The sequence below is a fragment of the Suillus discolor genome (assembly GCF_016758755.1).
Source record: "Suillus discolor strain FC423 chromosome Unknown F5147scaffold_3, whole genome shotgun sequence".
NCBI lineage: Eukaryota > Fungi > Basidiomycota > Agaricomycetes > Boletales > Suillaceae > Suillus > Suillus discolor.
The window spans coordinates 875570-888078 of NW_024541250.1; the positions used below are offsets into that span (position 1 = coordinate 875570).

A 12509-nucleotide genomic window follows, 5' to 3' on the forward strand; every position below is an offset into this window, starting at 1 on the left:
AACAGGTGCAAACATGGATCGACATATTTCCATTTGCAACTTTCTCCTTTAGTTGAATCTCCCGCCAGTTCAAGAAAATTACGACCTTCGCTCTTTCACAGTCTATTCTACTTTAATCACATTTAATGAGACACCTTCGCGACGCGACATGCAGCTATGCCCCAAGAACAACTATTCATATGACTTCTGATAATACCACGACGCTGGCGTTGCGATTAAATCGAATGACTACCCCCACACTCTTTTCTTCTTCAAACACGCGTTACGAGGACCATAGCGAACTTTCAAGGTTGTCTTCAGATTCTCAGTACAACGGGCTCCTAAAGTCACCTTCTCGTCGCCTCCTCGCTGGGCTTGGAATTCACTACCAAATTGATTCCAGTAATTTCATGCAAATCGCCGAGGGACACTATTTGTACGGCGAGGGACAAAGTGCTTCGTATATGGAGGCGGACGATATCAGTAGCACCCCAAATCATTCAACCCCCCCGTGCGCGGCATTCCAACTAACAGATCATACTGCCGGAATCCTCAGTCACTTAAACGAGTCTCAAAGTTGCTTCACTTTTTCAAGCGACACCTCGTTGCCTAACCTTGGGCACTCCTCTTCATCGTCATCGGCTTCCCTATCTTCCGCTCCGTCAATCACTGAAAATGAGGAAGGTCAGACTTCAAGAGAGTTCTCCTTGGCTCGTCACCTCGCGGATGATGTTCTCTCTTGTTCACCTTCCAACATTGGTCTCATTCCTGACGTCAACATGTACAACCTTGCACTGTTTACGAAGTCACCCAGTGTAGGTGTCGATCCCTCAGCCATCATGGGATGGTTACCTGCGTCCCCTCCAGCATACCTGTCGCCCCACCTCACCCCTCGCAATGTTACCTTCCGATGCTCTCCGCCCCATATTCACGATTCAGTTCCCTCCACTCTTGGCCCGATGCAGGAATTGACCCCCAGTCCACCATCTCAGGATTGCCCATCGCCACGTCTAATTCACGATATTGTTGCCATCTTGTCCACTTCTGCAACACAGGAAACTGTCCAGCCGGAGCCCATGCCAGTCATATATAACGAACAGCCGTCCTTCGAACAATGCGCTCCGCAGAAGAGGGCTAGGGCGTCCCCGATAATCAAGTTGGAGACATTCCCTGATGCATCTATACTGCGTGTGTTCTCCCCAAATCAAGAGGAGCGTTACATTTTTTCTAGCTACGACAATTTTTCGTTCCCTTCCTCCAACAATATGTTTCCGCCGAGGCAGACCACGGTCGAGCCAGATCGCAGCATCTACAACGATCTACATCCATCGCCAATTCTCAACGCGCACATGGGAATTGAGTTGTCTGAGCTCGCCTTCAGAGCCGAGCGCTATAGGGCACGCCATTCTGTACAAGAGATCGATCGAGGATGGTTGATGCATTTCGCAGGCAAGTTGAGCGACCGCGGAGAGCTTATAGAAGAGTTCCGATGTTACGTCGTTGGGTGTGACCAGAGGAACAAGCGCCGAGATCACATCATCGTACATGTCGGGGCTCACGTTGATCAACGGCCATTCAGCTGTTCCATGTGGTTCGCATTATTTTTGCTACATCTCTGGCGATCGCTGGCTAACACTCATTGACGATTGTCGATAGCCCACAGCGGTTCCTCCGCAAGAACGAATGCAAACGTCATGAAGCGAGCCATACTGGCGTGAGACCCTATCATTGCGAAATTTGTGGGCAGACCTTCGTTCGTCAAGATCTGCTGAAGAGACATACCAAGCGGACCCATGGATTAGAGAAGAGCTCACGCCGTAAGAAAGCAAGGATTGAGTGATTGAGTAATCAGCAGAGCTTTTTTTGGGCGACAATGGTCATTTTCTAATATTGGTGACAGTCAAATTAATCAAGATGTTGTTTGGCTGATGAAATTGTGAAAGACATGATTGAAAACATTGATGTTACGATGGCGAAGGTTTTACAACTTGCAATGTGCCTCAGAAATACCTATGTTTGGAGTGCTGAATGCGCATGACACAAATTTTCAACGGTATAGTAGTATAGAGGGAATAACTGTCTTCCCTCGGGTTGTGTTGTGACAATGTGACGCGTGTGATGTGTCACTTCGCATTCCCTTGCAAAGTTCAAAAAATAGGCCAACAAGCTCAACCATGTCGACCAGAGGACGGTCCATCTCCCCAAAGCCCTTGCAGGATGCCGATGTAGACATGGAGAATGGGGGAAACGATGACAAGAAGTGCAAAGTGGTTGTCATAAACGGTCTGTCTCGCAACGTCGTGCAAGCGCATCTACAGACTATTTTCGCGTTCTATGGAGAAATCGTGAAGATTGACCTTCCACTCTTCCTGAAATGTAAGATTCTAGATAAACTATCATTCTTGCACATCTGATTTATTCCCACATTCTAGCCGGCCAGAATCGAGGAAAGGCTGCTCTTGAATTCACAGATGCAGTATCCGCCCAGAAAGCTGTGTCACACATGAATGGTGGTCAACTAGATGGTTTGATTGTGAAAGTCGAATTATCTGATCTCCCAATCCGCACTCGTTCTCGTTCTCGCCCTCGTCCGCCACGTAACGGCCGTGAAAGGCGCTCACTGTCTCGCTCGCGTTCCCGCTCCCGCTCACCGGTGTTCCGTAGGAGAGGTTATGAACCATCTCGTTTCAACGAATCTTTCCGAGGAGGCAGAGGCTTCGGACGTCGTGGACCCCCCGCCAGGGACACGTACCGTCCTTCTCGATCACGTTCCCGCTCGCCTATCAGGCGTGGGGACCGCTTGCCACTCAGAAGGAGGTCTCCAAGTTACGAGCGTGGAGGAATTGGGACTGGGTATGGGCGTAGGGGCCGAACCCGCTCCAGGAGCTACTCGGTGCGCTCCAGTCGCTCTCGTTCACGCACTCCTTCTAGGTCTCGCTCTCGTTCCGCATCCTACTCTTCTTATTCGCGGTACAGCCGTAGCAGAACTCGTTCAAAGTCTCTCAGCCGTGGAAGGAGGAGTTACAGTCGAGATGACATCAGAGATAGCAGGTCCAGATCTCCAGTATAAAAGCAATTCTATATACTCTGGTATCTTTGCTGCTGTAATTATGAAGGTTACCGTCCCTGTTTTACAGTATCACAATGAAGTCTTGATCCGTGCTCTAATATTAATCGCTGGCCATGGAATCGTCATCGGCAAGGAAAGGTCTACCATACATAATGTTAACAGTAGTTTCGAAACTGAAGGGTGTCACTTACGCATACTCATAATCATTCCTGATGGCATTTGACATCCACTCTTCATCAGCTTCTTGCTGAGCAAATCCTGGTCCTCCAGCAAGGCTAAGTACAACGGGTAGAAGTACCAAACCATGTAAAGCCCCAGAGATGATGAGAGTAAGCCACATGCGGAAGTAGTATATCTGTGGGGGGCGCATAAAACCTGTGCAAAATTCCACTAGTAATTTGAAGACTTACTTCCAACAGCTTGGATCGGGTGAGCGCAAGGACAGACATGCCGATCAGCTTGGTGAACGTGATACCGGACAGAACCTGAAAGATGTTAGTCATGGCGAGGCACCAATTAGGAGAACCACTCACTGAGGGTCCGACGTCAACAAGGGCGGTCCACATTCTTTCATCTCGCTCTTTCTGTCCTGCAGGGTGATCAGCTGGTAAACCAGAACCAGCACTCATGAAGGCCCTTGCAACGTGAGCACAAAACTCCACTGCAATGCCGATTGAAATGACCAGGTTCACTAGACTAATAGCATTCAGGCTGATGCCCCATACTGCCATCACGCCCATGACAGTTGTTACTGTCAACGCGACCACACCCGTCACAATTGTCCCTGTGCGCCACGAGCCTAGCAGTAGCGCTGTGACCACTAGCACAGCAGCCAGCCCAAGTCCGAGTATCTCCTGCGTGATGGCGATTATGTGTGCATATTGGTCGAAGAAAACGTAATGCAGGGAATAAGGGAAAACCTGTGATCCGGTGAGCTCTGATATCTTGGTTGCTATGTGGCGTGCGACCGCCATGGAATTGATGAAATCATCTTGTGAACGAAGAGGCGAGTGTGATGTGCGGAAGTGAGATGCGACGACACCAGTTTCGTCGTCAAGCGAGAGTGCAGTACCGAATGATGCCTTGCCAGCCAAGGGACACGTCTCGTCTGTAGGTGAGATGAGCCACTGCTTTAGATACCGCATGAACTCTTCTCCTTCGGGCAATCCGACCATAGTGATGTTCCAGGCAGGTTCCTTGCCGTATAAGCAGGGTTGGCATAATCGATCTGAATCTCTCGGAGTACAGAAAATGGAAGGATTTCTCTTGCGTACACGACAGCATGTCTCCATGGCAGGATCAAGCCACTTGAGAAAGTCATCTATCCATGACGCAGTCGGCTGCGAGATAAATGACGACTCGGGTCTCTTCCGTTCAGCCTCGAGAACGTTAGCGACTGACAACTCATCACAGGTCGTGAAACGACCACAGAGCTCTTGCTGGCCAAAGCGCTGGGTCACGTCAAGGTCATGAGATACGAAGTAAACTGGAGGTCCGACATCCAAGTACACATCAAGATGATCAAAGTAGTCGTTAAGGTATGAATCCGAGGGGAGAGCCAACCTTTGGTCTGTCAAGTGGTTAGTACAGTAAAGCTTGACTTGATATTAAATTACGAACCAAGTCCCAGCTGAATGTGCTGCATCGATATTGCAGAGAGCACGAAGAAACCCGCAAAAGTAAGGAGTACAGCACCCTTGACAACTGGTCGAAGGAGGAAAGGAGCATAGTGGCGTCGGATGAAGCGAGCAACCTTGCCTAGTCCACTTGCATTCATGGGAGCATCAAGTAGGGCGATGCGGGAAGGCCATCTAATGCAGGGGAAACAGTCAACTCGGCTTGCCTGCAGAAGTAATTAGTCTAGAAAGTTATCTGTGGACCGACAGACGATTACTCACCTCTACACGCTTCAGATCAATGGTAAGCGCACTGACAAAGACAGAAACTTGGAGCAGCGCATTCAAGAAGACGCTACCAGCGGCATACAAGGCAAAGTTGCGTACAGCTGGCATGGGCACCAACGCACCAAGGCCAAAAGCAACTGTTTCTGTCACAGAGCTCAACAGGATTGAGGGACCCATCTTTGCCAACGTCCGCGCAACCCTTTCCTCTGCAGATAGATACAAGGGTACCGAGGCAGTATCGACAGATTCATCATGTGCCGATTCAAAAGGTGAGCGGTGAGGATTAGGAGAGCGGGGCGCTGGGTATCCTCCTCCCGGAGCAATTGCTGAAGCATTAGGCCCATGGAGGAAATTTTGCCTATCAAGCTCGTGAACGAGAATAAAGACATTGTCGACACCGACGGCGAGTACAAGGAAAGGAATAACTTCAGCAATAATGAGGGTCGTCTTGACGCCGACAAGGGAGAAGAAACCAACTGAGGATGAGACGGACAGAATGACAAGTCCGATTCCAAACAAGCCTAACGTGAATTTCGAGCCGACGAAGAGATGGCGAGGCAGTCTCGGTAAAATGTGCGGCGTATTACGGGAGTCGACAGAGACCGAAGAGGAAGTAATGCTTGACCGTTTGAATAGCTGAGGGAAATTGCGAGCCCACAAAGAGAGGGATGCCATTACACCCTCTTCCTCCCTTGCTGCTGACCCATTGCCCAGAGTCAATGATATGTAGAGGAACATTGCAAGATACGAGAGGACAACAATCCTGACGTCAGTGTTGGTACTCCTGCTGATTTCTTCCTCTAAAGAAACGCCAGTAGAGAATGCGATATTCATCCCTGCCTCAGAGGGAATGCGTTCGCTAAGATCGACAAGATATGTCCTCAGAGTTTGCTCCCATTCGACAGCCTTCGCGATTTCCGCCTCGTCGAGTGAATTCGCCACCACATAAGTGACGACGAAAGCCTTTGCATCGAGGTATGAATTGCGCTCAGGCATATCCTCAGGCACGCCACCTAGGACATACTGTGGGCCAAGAGGCTGCTGAAAATCTGGAAGGCAATCCACGGGGGAGTTTGCACATTGAACCAATCGGTCTTTCCAAGATTCTTCGTCGTAATTACTGAGATCATTACCAAACCATGCACCAACAGACTGAACGACACATGCTCCTTGTGGCCCGGCAGGCTTGAAACATACATCTGTGAGGCCGTAGTCATTGGGGGAAGAACGGAGAGCACGTATATCACTCTCTACGTCCATCCAGTATCGTAGATGGTCGTAACTGAGTACAGGATCTTGCGAAGATATACCAGTACGTGTGAATGAAGGCGGGTCGACGGTGATGGGAGGGCCTGAGAGTGCAGTGATAAATATTTGCTGTGGACGATAGAAGGGACCAAAGTGTTCATCGAAGTATTCTTTCTGTAATATGCTTTCTGAGTCGGGAGCGACCCATAGCCGGACTGGGTCGGTCTCAATGTCGAATCTTTGCCAGCCTAAGTTGAGCAGACCAATCACGGTGAACACGAGTGAAAATGTCAAGAATGGCCAGGATGCTGCAACAAGGCCTAAACGATAGAAAACGCGACGAAGGATTGTGTTGAGGCGATATTGGCGTGGCTGAGATGCCTCAATGGGATCAAGAAGGGAAGCACCACGACCGAGCCGCCTGGATTCTGTTGATTGAGCTCCGAGGGAGTCATTTGCGTCACCTTGCGGAAGTGAGACCGCGCCAACAAGACCGCGTGTGTGTAACGGAGGGGAGCGGATGGATGCGGTGTCCACTGATAATGCCATTCTCTCGTATCTTTTCTCTCTTCGCTTCCTTATAGTGACCTGAAGAACATATCCAAATACACAGGCAACTACGCAGAGGGAGTATGCGAGGATGAGTACGAATGAGAGGCATGAAAGCGTGCCGACTTGGCATGTTGGGCTATTAATCTGCGGAGGGTCGTAAGGAAGTGCAGGACAGACTGTGGGGCAGTCAATGCAAGTGCAGCGGCTTTCCAGGCCGTTGTCAGCGCAATTCCGTGGTGTGGGATCTAGCGCAGTGAAATCAAGGGGTGTGGAGGAGGGGTAATTTATCTGGAATGGACTTCCAAGGTCCTTCTCATCTCCTAGGAACTTGAGGAATTCAGAATACGTCTTAGCACCTCCCCCAATGAGGTCCATTGCGTATCCGTTGGTGGCACCGACTTGGACGTTCTTGCAGCTGTCGAAGAAACCCGAAGCAAATTGTTCGCCTACGAAAAAATCAACTGTCTTTACAGCTGTCTCTCCCGAACTGGTATTCTGCGTATCCGTGATGTTCAAGAATGATCCCTGGTGTGGTGAACAAGTGAATGAGCAGAAAAATGAACGGAAATTGTTTCGGCATGCAGGGCAAGATGAAATGATAAGCTCGGCTTGTGCTAGACTGTCACGTAGGGTCTCGACCTGACCAGAAGTGCAGCAAGTAGGCCCTTCTACGAATTGGGCACCACAAACTGACACAAGCAAATCTCTGGCTTTGCTGTCCTCGGGCTGGAGTAATGGTGAGCAGAGATACAATTATATTACACCATCAAACGTACGTCGACTGGAGGGCCATCATACGGACACGGAAGTTGCTGCCCAAACCAACCCTTCTTTCCACAAGAACCTCTCATGGCACATTGTCCAACTCCGTTGTCTCCTTCCCATCCCAACATGGTGGAAGTTCAGAGATCCGACGGCCAAAGTTGAGTTGCTCGGTAACGCGACTGATGTGACGATCAAATAAAATGTAGAAAGTAACGTCAGCAGTTGTAACTGAGCCAAAGTACTGGAGATAAGTACTCTACGAGTATTCCACGCAAGTGCACGACGCTGTCACTCTAAAGTAGCAACACACTCACGTGGTCCACGTGTGTTTTCCATTGGGAAACGATCCACTGGTCCCAGGAACAAGCATTTACTTACATAAAAGTTAAGTACAGTTTGATCACAAATTAACAATCTCCACCAAACTTCCATTCATCCGCTCACTAATGGCAGAACAAACACAATCCAAGAAGCCCAACACCGCTGCCAAACCACGAAAGCGTTTCATCGGCTCAAAATCTGCAGCACCATCTAAATCTGGCCCGCCAGCAGCAATCGCCAATCAAATACCCGATGAGATATTGTCAGATGCTCTGCTGAACCAGGCGATCAAGCAGCTTCCTGCGAATTACTCCTTCGAAATCCACAAAACAGTGCACCACGTCCGCAAGAACAGAGCACAGACAGTCGCCCTGCAGATGCCCGAGGGCCTGCAGATGTTTGCTTGCACAATAGCGGACATAATCGAGCGGTGCGCAGGTGATGGAAGTTGTTTTGCAGAGTTGCATACTAAGCTGATTATTGATGTCATAGTTTCACCGACGCGTTAACTGTAATCATGGGTGATGTCACTTATGGTGCATGCTGCGTGGATGATTACACTGCAGTCGCATTGGGATGCGACATGTTAGTCCATTATGGTCACAGCTGTCTTGGTGAGTTCATGCATTGCTTTTTTCAAGTTCTATTCCTCATTTTACCATAGTGCCCATTGATCAAACGACAATAAAGACCCTGTATATCTTTGTCGAAATCGGAATCGACTCATCTCATTTAACAGAGACGATACGATTGAATTTCCCAAACGACCGACAAACATTTCACAAGCAATTACTTGAATATGAAGAAGATAACGCACGGATATCTACTGGTCAGAAGATCGGCAAGACTCGCCATCTTCAAATCGAAGGTCCTTCAAGTGAAGGAGAAGGGGAACCTCTGGCTCCCGACGAGCCGACAAGGTTTGCGTTGGTTTCAACAATCCAATTTGTAGCGGCTCTACAGAGGTTGAAGGAAGATCTGACATCGCCATATTCTGACGCCGGAACGACACCTAATGGACTTCTGCACGGTGCAGAAACAGAGTCATCAGCGGGAGATGTCTCGAAGTCGTCGTCTGGTCATCACCTCTGGACTGGCGTTTATGATGCCACTATACCAAGATCTAAACCTTTGTCTCCCGGTGAAATACTAGGGTGTACTGCTCCCCTACTTGGTGACGTAGATGCCCTGATGTAAGGGATCGCATTTGTATGTTCACCAAGTGTCTCATGGTATTTTAGATATCTTGGAGACGGTCGATTTCACTTAGAATCCATTATGATCGCAAATCCCTCAGTACCTGCTTTTCGATACGACCCCTACTCCAAGAAAATCACGAGAGAGCTTTACAATCACGAAGAAATGCGGACGGTCCGAGATGATGCAGTTAAAAAGGCTCGTAAAAGCATTGCAGCTATCTCCCAGATATCCTCTTTACAGGGGATTGTTGCGCAAGCTGATGAAAATCCGATATGGGGTATCATTCTCGGCACTTTGGGGCGCCAGGGCAGTTTCAAGCAGATGCAGGCAATTACCCACCAACTCTCTACCTCAAAGACAGACATTCCTTATATCCCTATCCTGCTTTCTGAACTCTCGCCCGCAAAGCTTGCACTGTTTAACCCATATATATCGACGTTCGTTCAAACAGCGTGTCCACGGTTGTCAATAGACTGGGGCTACGCTTTTGACAAACCGCTGCTCAGCCCATATGAAACGGCAGTTGCGGTAGGGCAAGCAAAAGGGTGGATGAATGAGGAGAAGGATGGACGTGAAAGGGCTAAAGGTGGGAGATATCCTATGGATTTCTACGAAGCAGGCAGTCCATGGGCTGTTGCTAGGACGAAGTCTTCATATCTCTAATTCAAGCGCGAGTCTCGGTGAAATGATGAACGATAAACGATCTTTTATTGGCTGACTACGTTACTGATGTAACTCAGGTACTACATATAGAAGTGCCTCGCCAGCTCTTCGAAATACAAAGCCGTTATGAAAGTGACTGTAAATGCCGCAAATGTCTAGGCAAATCAAACACACGTTCAGCCTTTCCGACCAATGGATTCGTAGTACGCTTGTACATCCCCCAAATTTGCCCTGCCAAACGAATACTTGCACCGTGCCATACGTGCGCAATTTTTGTCGCCAACACACTGGATATTTGATCAGGTGTTTGAATCGCAGGTACAGTTCCTAAGTAATAGCGAGTCTCGCGCAAAGGCCACACCGAAGCATCGTCGACGAACAAGCGCCGTGCGGAGTGTAGATAAACATCCGTTGTTTGAACAGTGGTTTTTGCTTCAAAAAGAAGCATGGAAGTTGTATCTACCACTTCCTGCGACGACTTGTTGCGCGATTCCGCGAAACGACGACACTTGACAAATAGATGATGCGGCGTTTCCAGACACTCACACCCAAACTGGCACCACGGTGATATGTCTCCCATACGGGCAAACCGTACACTCGCGGAGTCCAGTTGGCGTGATCTCGCATAGAGCTGTACCAGCGCTGAATATGCGTACGGCGTTCGCACGTAGGGATGATCCGGCGGCGCATGCAAGTCATAAAGAGGCAGTGCGAGGGTACGACCAGGGACGAAGGTCGGATCAGCTGCAGTGTGATTGCAAAGTATGTGAGTAAGCAAAGACGGCAATGGACTTTCAATAAACTTCAATGAAGGGGAATATAAAACGAAACTGTCCAATTCAAATGTAGCATATGGCACGGGATAGGGTCGAATGACCTGAGAGTGAGAGTCATGAGCAATAGCATCTACTAATGCGTTCGCTCGTGCAGGCAAAGACGATGAGTCGGTGTGTGCTTTGACATGAATGAGAGCTGGAGGTTTGGCAGACGACGATATGATGGAGTGTAGCCACCGATACAACGATCGTGCAGGAAGGGGAGACCATGCGTGAGGTAGGAGGGGCGCGAGAAGACCGGAGTTAATCACGCGGATGGCATTAAGATGATCAGAGTGAATTGTACCATTGTCAATATTTCCTGAACGCGCTAGCAGGGCGGACACAATCATGCCATAAAGCTCGCCATGTAGAATTGTAGCCCCATTGGCATACTTGTCCAATGAGCCAGTGAGTGATCCTACAGACGTGGTGACAGCAAACGTCACGGACCGCACACTGTCCGGAGTCCCTTGAGCAGGAATCATAGAGCCGTCACAAGCAATCAAGGAATCCGGTAGGTGCTGACGCGGGAGTTGTCGGCTGACATGCGTAGCTCCTAATAGCGCGGCCTCAGTGTGATATCGTCGAATGTCCCGAGGATAGAGCAGTGAGGAGCGATCCATCAGTGCTGGTTGCTCTGGCCGCATGCCGAGGTAGATATTCGACAATGCATCTGCATTGAGACATTGCAGCCATCTGCCAACCGAGCAAAGGGACGCGTCAGAGAGTCGAAGACGAAGACGAGGAAGGTCCGTCTGAGCCACTAGTGCAAGGTCACCAAGGCGACAATAACCTTCAGTCTCAAGAGCCGATACATCATAGGAGGAAAGTGGAAATGATAAAGATGGGCATGCACGCAGTAGGTGTCGTAGTGCAACATCTCCCAAGAGGAAAGACTGATCAGTTGTTGGGACTGTCAGACCGGCACCACGTAGTGTGTCATGCGCAGTGATCCAGAGTGAAGGCAAGCTGTGTCGGCAGCGTGAGAAACTGCGATCCACAGATGGCCCGTCGAGGGGATAGACGCAGTGATTGAGACCACACATCCAATCTGCCAGGGTGATTGCGGCCATGGTCCGAAATGCCAGGATGTGGTGACTAAGGTCGCGCAACATTCCCTGCAGAGCGAGTGTACTGTTTAGTCTTGAAATAGAGGGGAAACCAAATCCAAATGATTCCACGGGCAAGGTCAAAAGTGCTGAGTTAAAGTGAAAGGGAAAGTGATAGTATTCATGTATGTGCCGAGCAAGAAGATGATCGAGTTCAACCGCTTGAGTCCTAGTTATCGGTTGAAAGGCCAACAATGGGCGAACACGAGATATGAGGCATTGCGAAATGATGCGACGTAGTACCGTTAGAGGTAGTTGGCAAGGGAGGTGTGGAAGCGCGAATGATACAATGATATCACGTATCTTCGTGAACTGAGTATTTGGATCATTAATCCGTACACGTAGAAATTCGATGTGTGAATGAATCACACGAACTGAGTGTCTGCATACTGTCTGCGAGGTTGGGTTAGTTGGCGAGACCGATGGCAAGGAATGGGAATCAGGAGGATCGGGGACATTGAGAAGAAACAGCGCAGATTTGTCCCAGTTAGTCAGCCATCCGTAAGCGGCCTGGAATTGTTCCATAGCGAGACATGAACGCTCCAACGATGCGAGATCCCGCGCTACAATCAAAGAGTCATCTGTTGCCTCACACATAGAAATGCCGAGGGAGCAGTACTCTGTACTCATTATGTAAGCATCACTACATAGTAATCAAAACTAGCTTGCGAACCCTCAAGGCCTCATTAATGAGGTGAGGCAATGGGAAGCAGAGCGGGAGAGAGCAAAACTCGAGAGACGGCGGATGACACGGGCTAAACCGAAGCTAGGAAAACACGAAGTAGGCTAGCACTGGCTCACTGCGTGGACCTTTTTTGGGCAACCTAAATGACGGTGGATGCACGATAACACCTAGAATGAATTGTGAAATAAGGTCTTG

The 12509-nt window shown here is 49.2% G+C and overlaps 5 protein-coding genes across 5 annotated transcripts; 3 read left to right on the forward strand and 2 right to left on the reverse strand.

The window, feature by feature from the left end:
* The first annotated feature begins 60 nt into the window (after positions 1 to 60).
* F5147DRAFT_667724 (uncharacterized protein) lies at positions 61 to 2090 on the forward strand. The gene is made up of 2 exons (XM_041435288.1): positions 61 to 1570; positions 1636 to 2090. Exons 1-2 carry the CDS (start codon positions 126 to 128, stop codon positions 1817 to 1819), a joined length of 1629 nt encoding a protein of 542 aa, XP_041299090.1. The 5' UTR covers positions 61 to 125; the 3' UTR covers positions 1820 to 2090.
* A 9-nt stretch (positions 2091 to 2099) lies between these two features.
* On the forward strand, positions 2100 to 3160 carry F5147DRAFT_626359 (uncharacterized protein). Its single transcript, XM_041432693.1, has 2 exons — positions 2100 to 2355; positions 2412 to 3160. The coding sequence occupies exons 1-2, from the start codon at positions 2154 to 2156 to the stop codon at positions 3047 to 3049; spliced, it is 840 nt and encodes a 279-aa protein (XP_041299091.1). The 5' UTR covers positions 2100 to 2153; the 3' UTR covers positions 3050 to 3160.
* Positions 3100 to 7791, reverse strand: F5147DRAFT_194349 (patched family-domain-containing protein). Its single transcript, XM_041428503.1, has 7 exons — positions 7530 to 7791; positions 4948 to 7479; positions 4670 to 4892; positions 3583 to 4619; positions 3460 to 3534; positions 3241 to 3404; positions 3100 to 3189 (listed from the first exon to the last, which is right to left on the reverse strand). The coding sequence occupies exons 1-7, from the start codon at positions 7644 to 7646 to the stop codon at positions 3150 to 3152; spliced, it is 4188 nt and encodes a 1395-aa protein (XP_041299092.1). The 5' UTR covers positions 7647 to 7791; the 3' UTR covers positions 3100 to 3149.
* A 1-nt stretch (position 7792) lies between these two features.
* F5147DRAFT_194358 (putative diphthamide synthesis protein-domain-containing protein) lies at positions 7793 to 9764 on the forward strand. The gene is made up of 4 exons (XM_041428504.1): positions 7793 to 8269; positions 8332 to 8453; positions 8504 to 9032; positions 9081 to 9764. Exons 1-4 carry the CDS (start codon positions 7965 to 7967, stop codon positions 9700 to 9702), a joined length of 1578 nt encoding a protein of 525 aa, XP_041299093.1. The 5' UTR covers positions 7793 to 7964; the 3' UTR covers positions 9703 to 9764.
* Positions 9765 to 9826: 62 nt separating this feature from the next.
* F5147DRAFT_767731 (uncharacterized protein) lies at positions 9827 to 12259 on the reverse strand (the record flags this gene model as incomplete). The annotated part of the gene is made up of 1 exon (XM_041440905.1): positions 9827 to 12259. One exon carries the CDS (start codon positions 12257 to 12259, stop codon positions 9827 to 9829), a length of 2433 nt encoding a protein of 810 aa, XP_041299094.1.
* Positions 12260 to 12509: the final 250 nt, after the last annotated feature.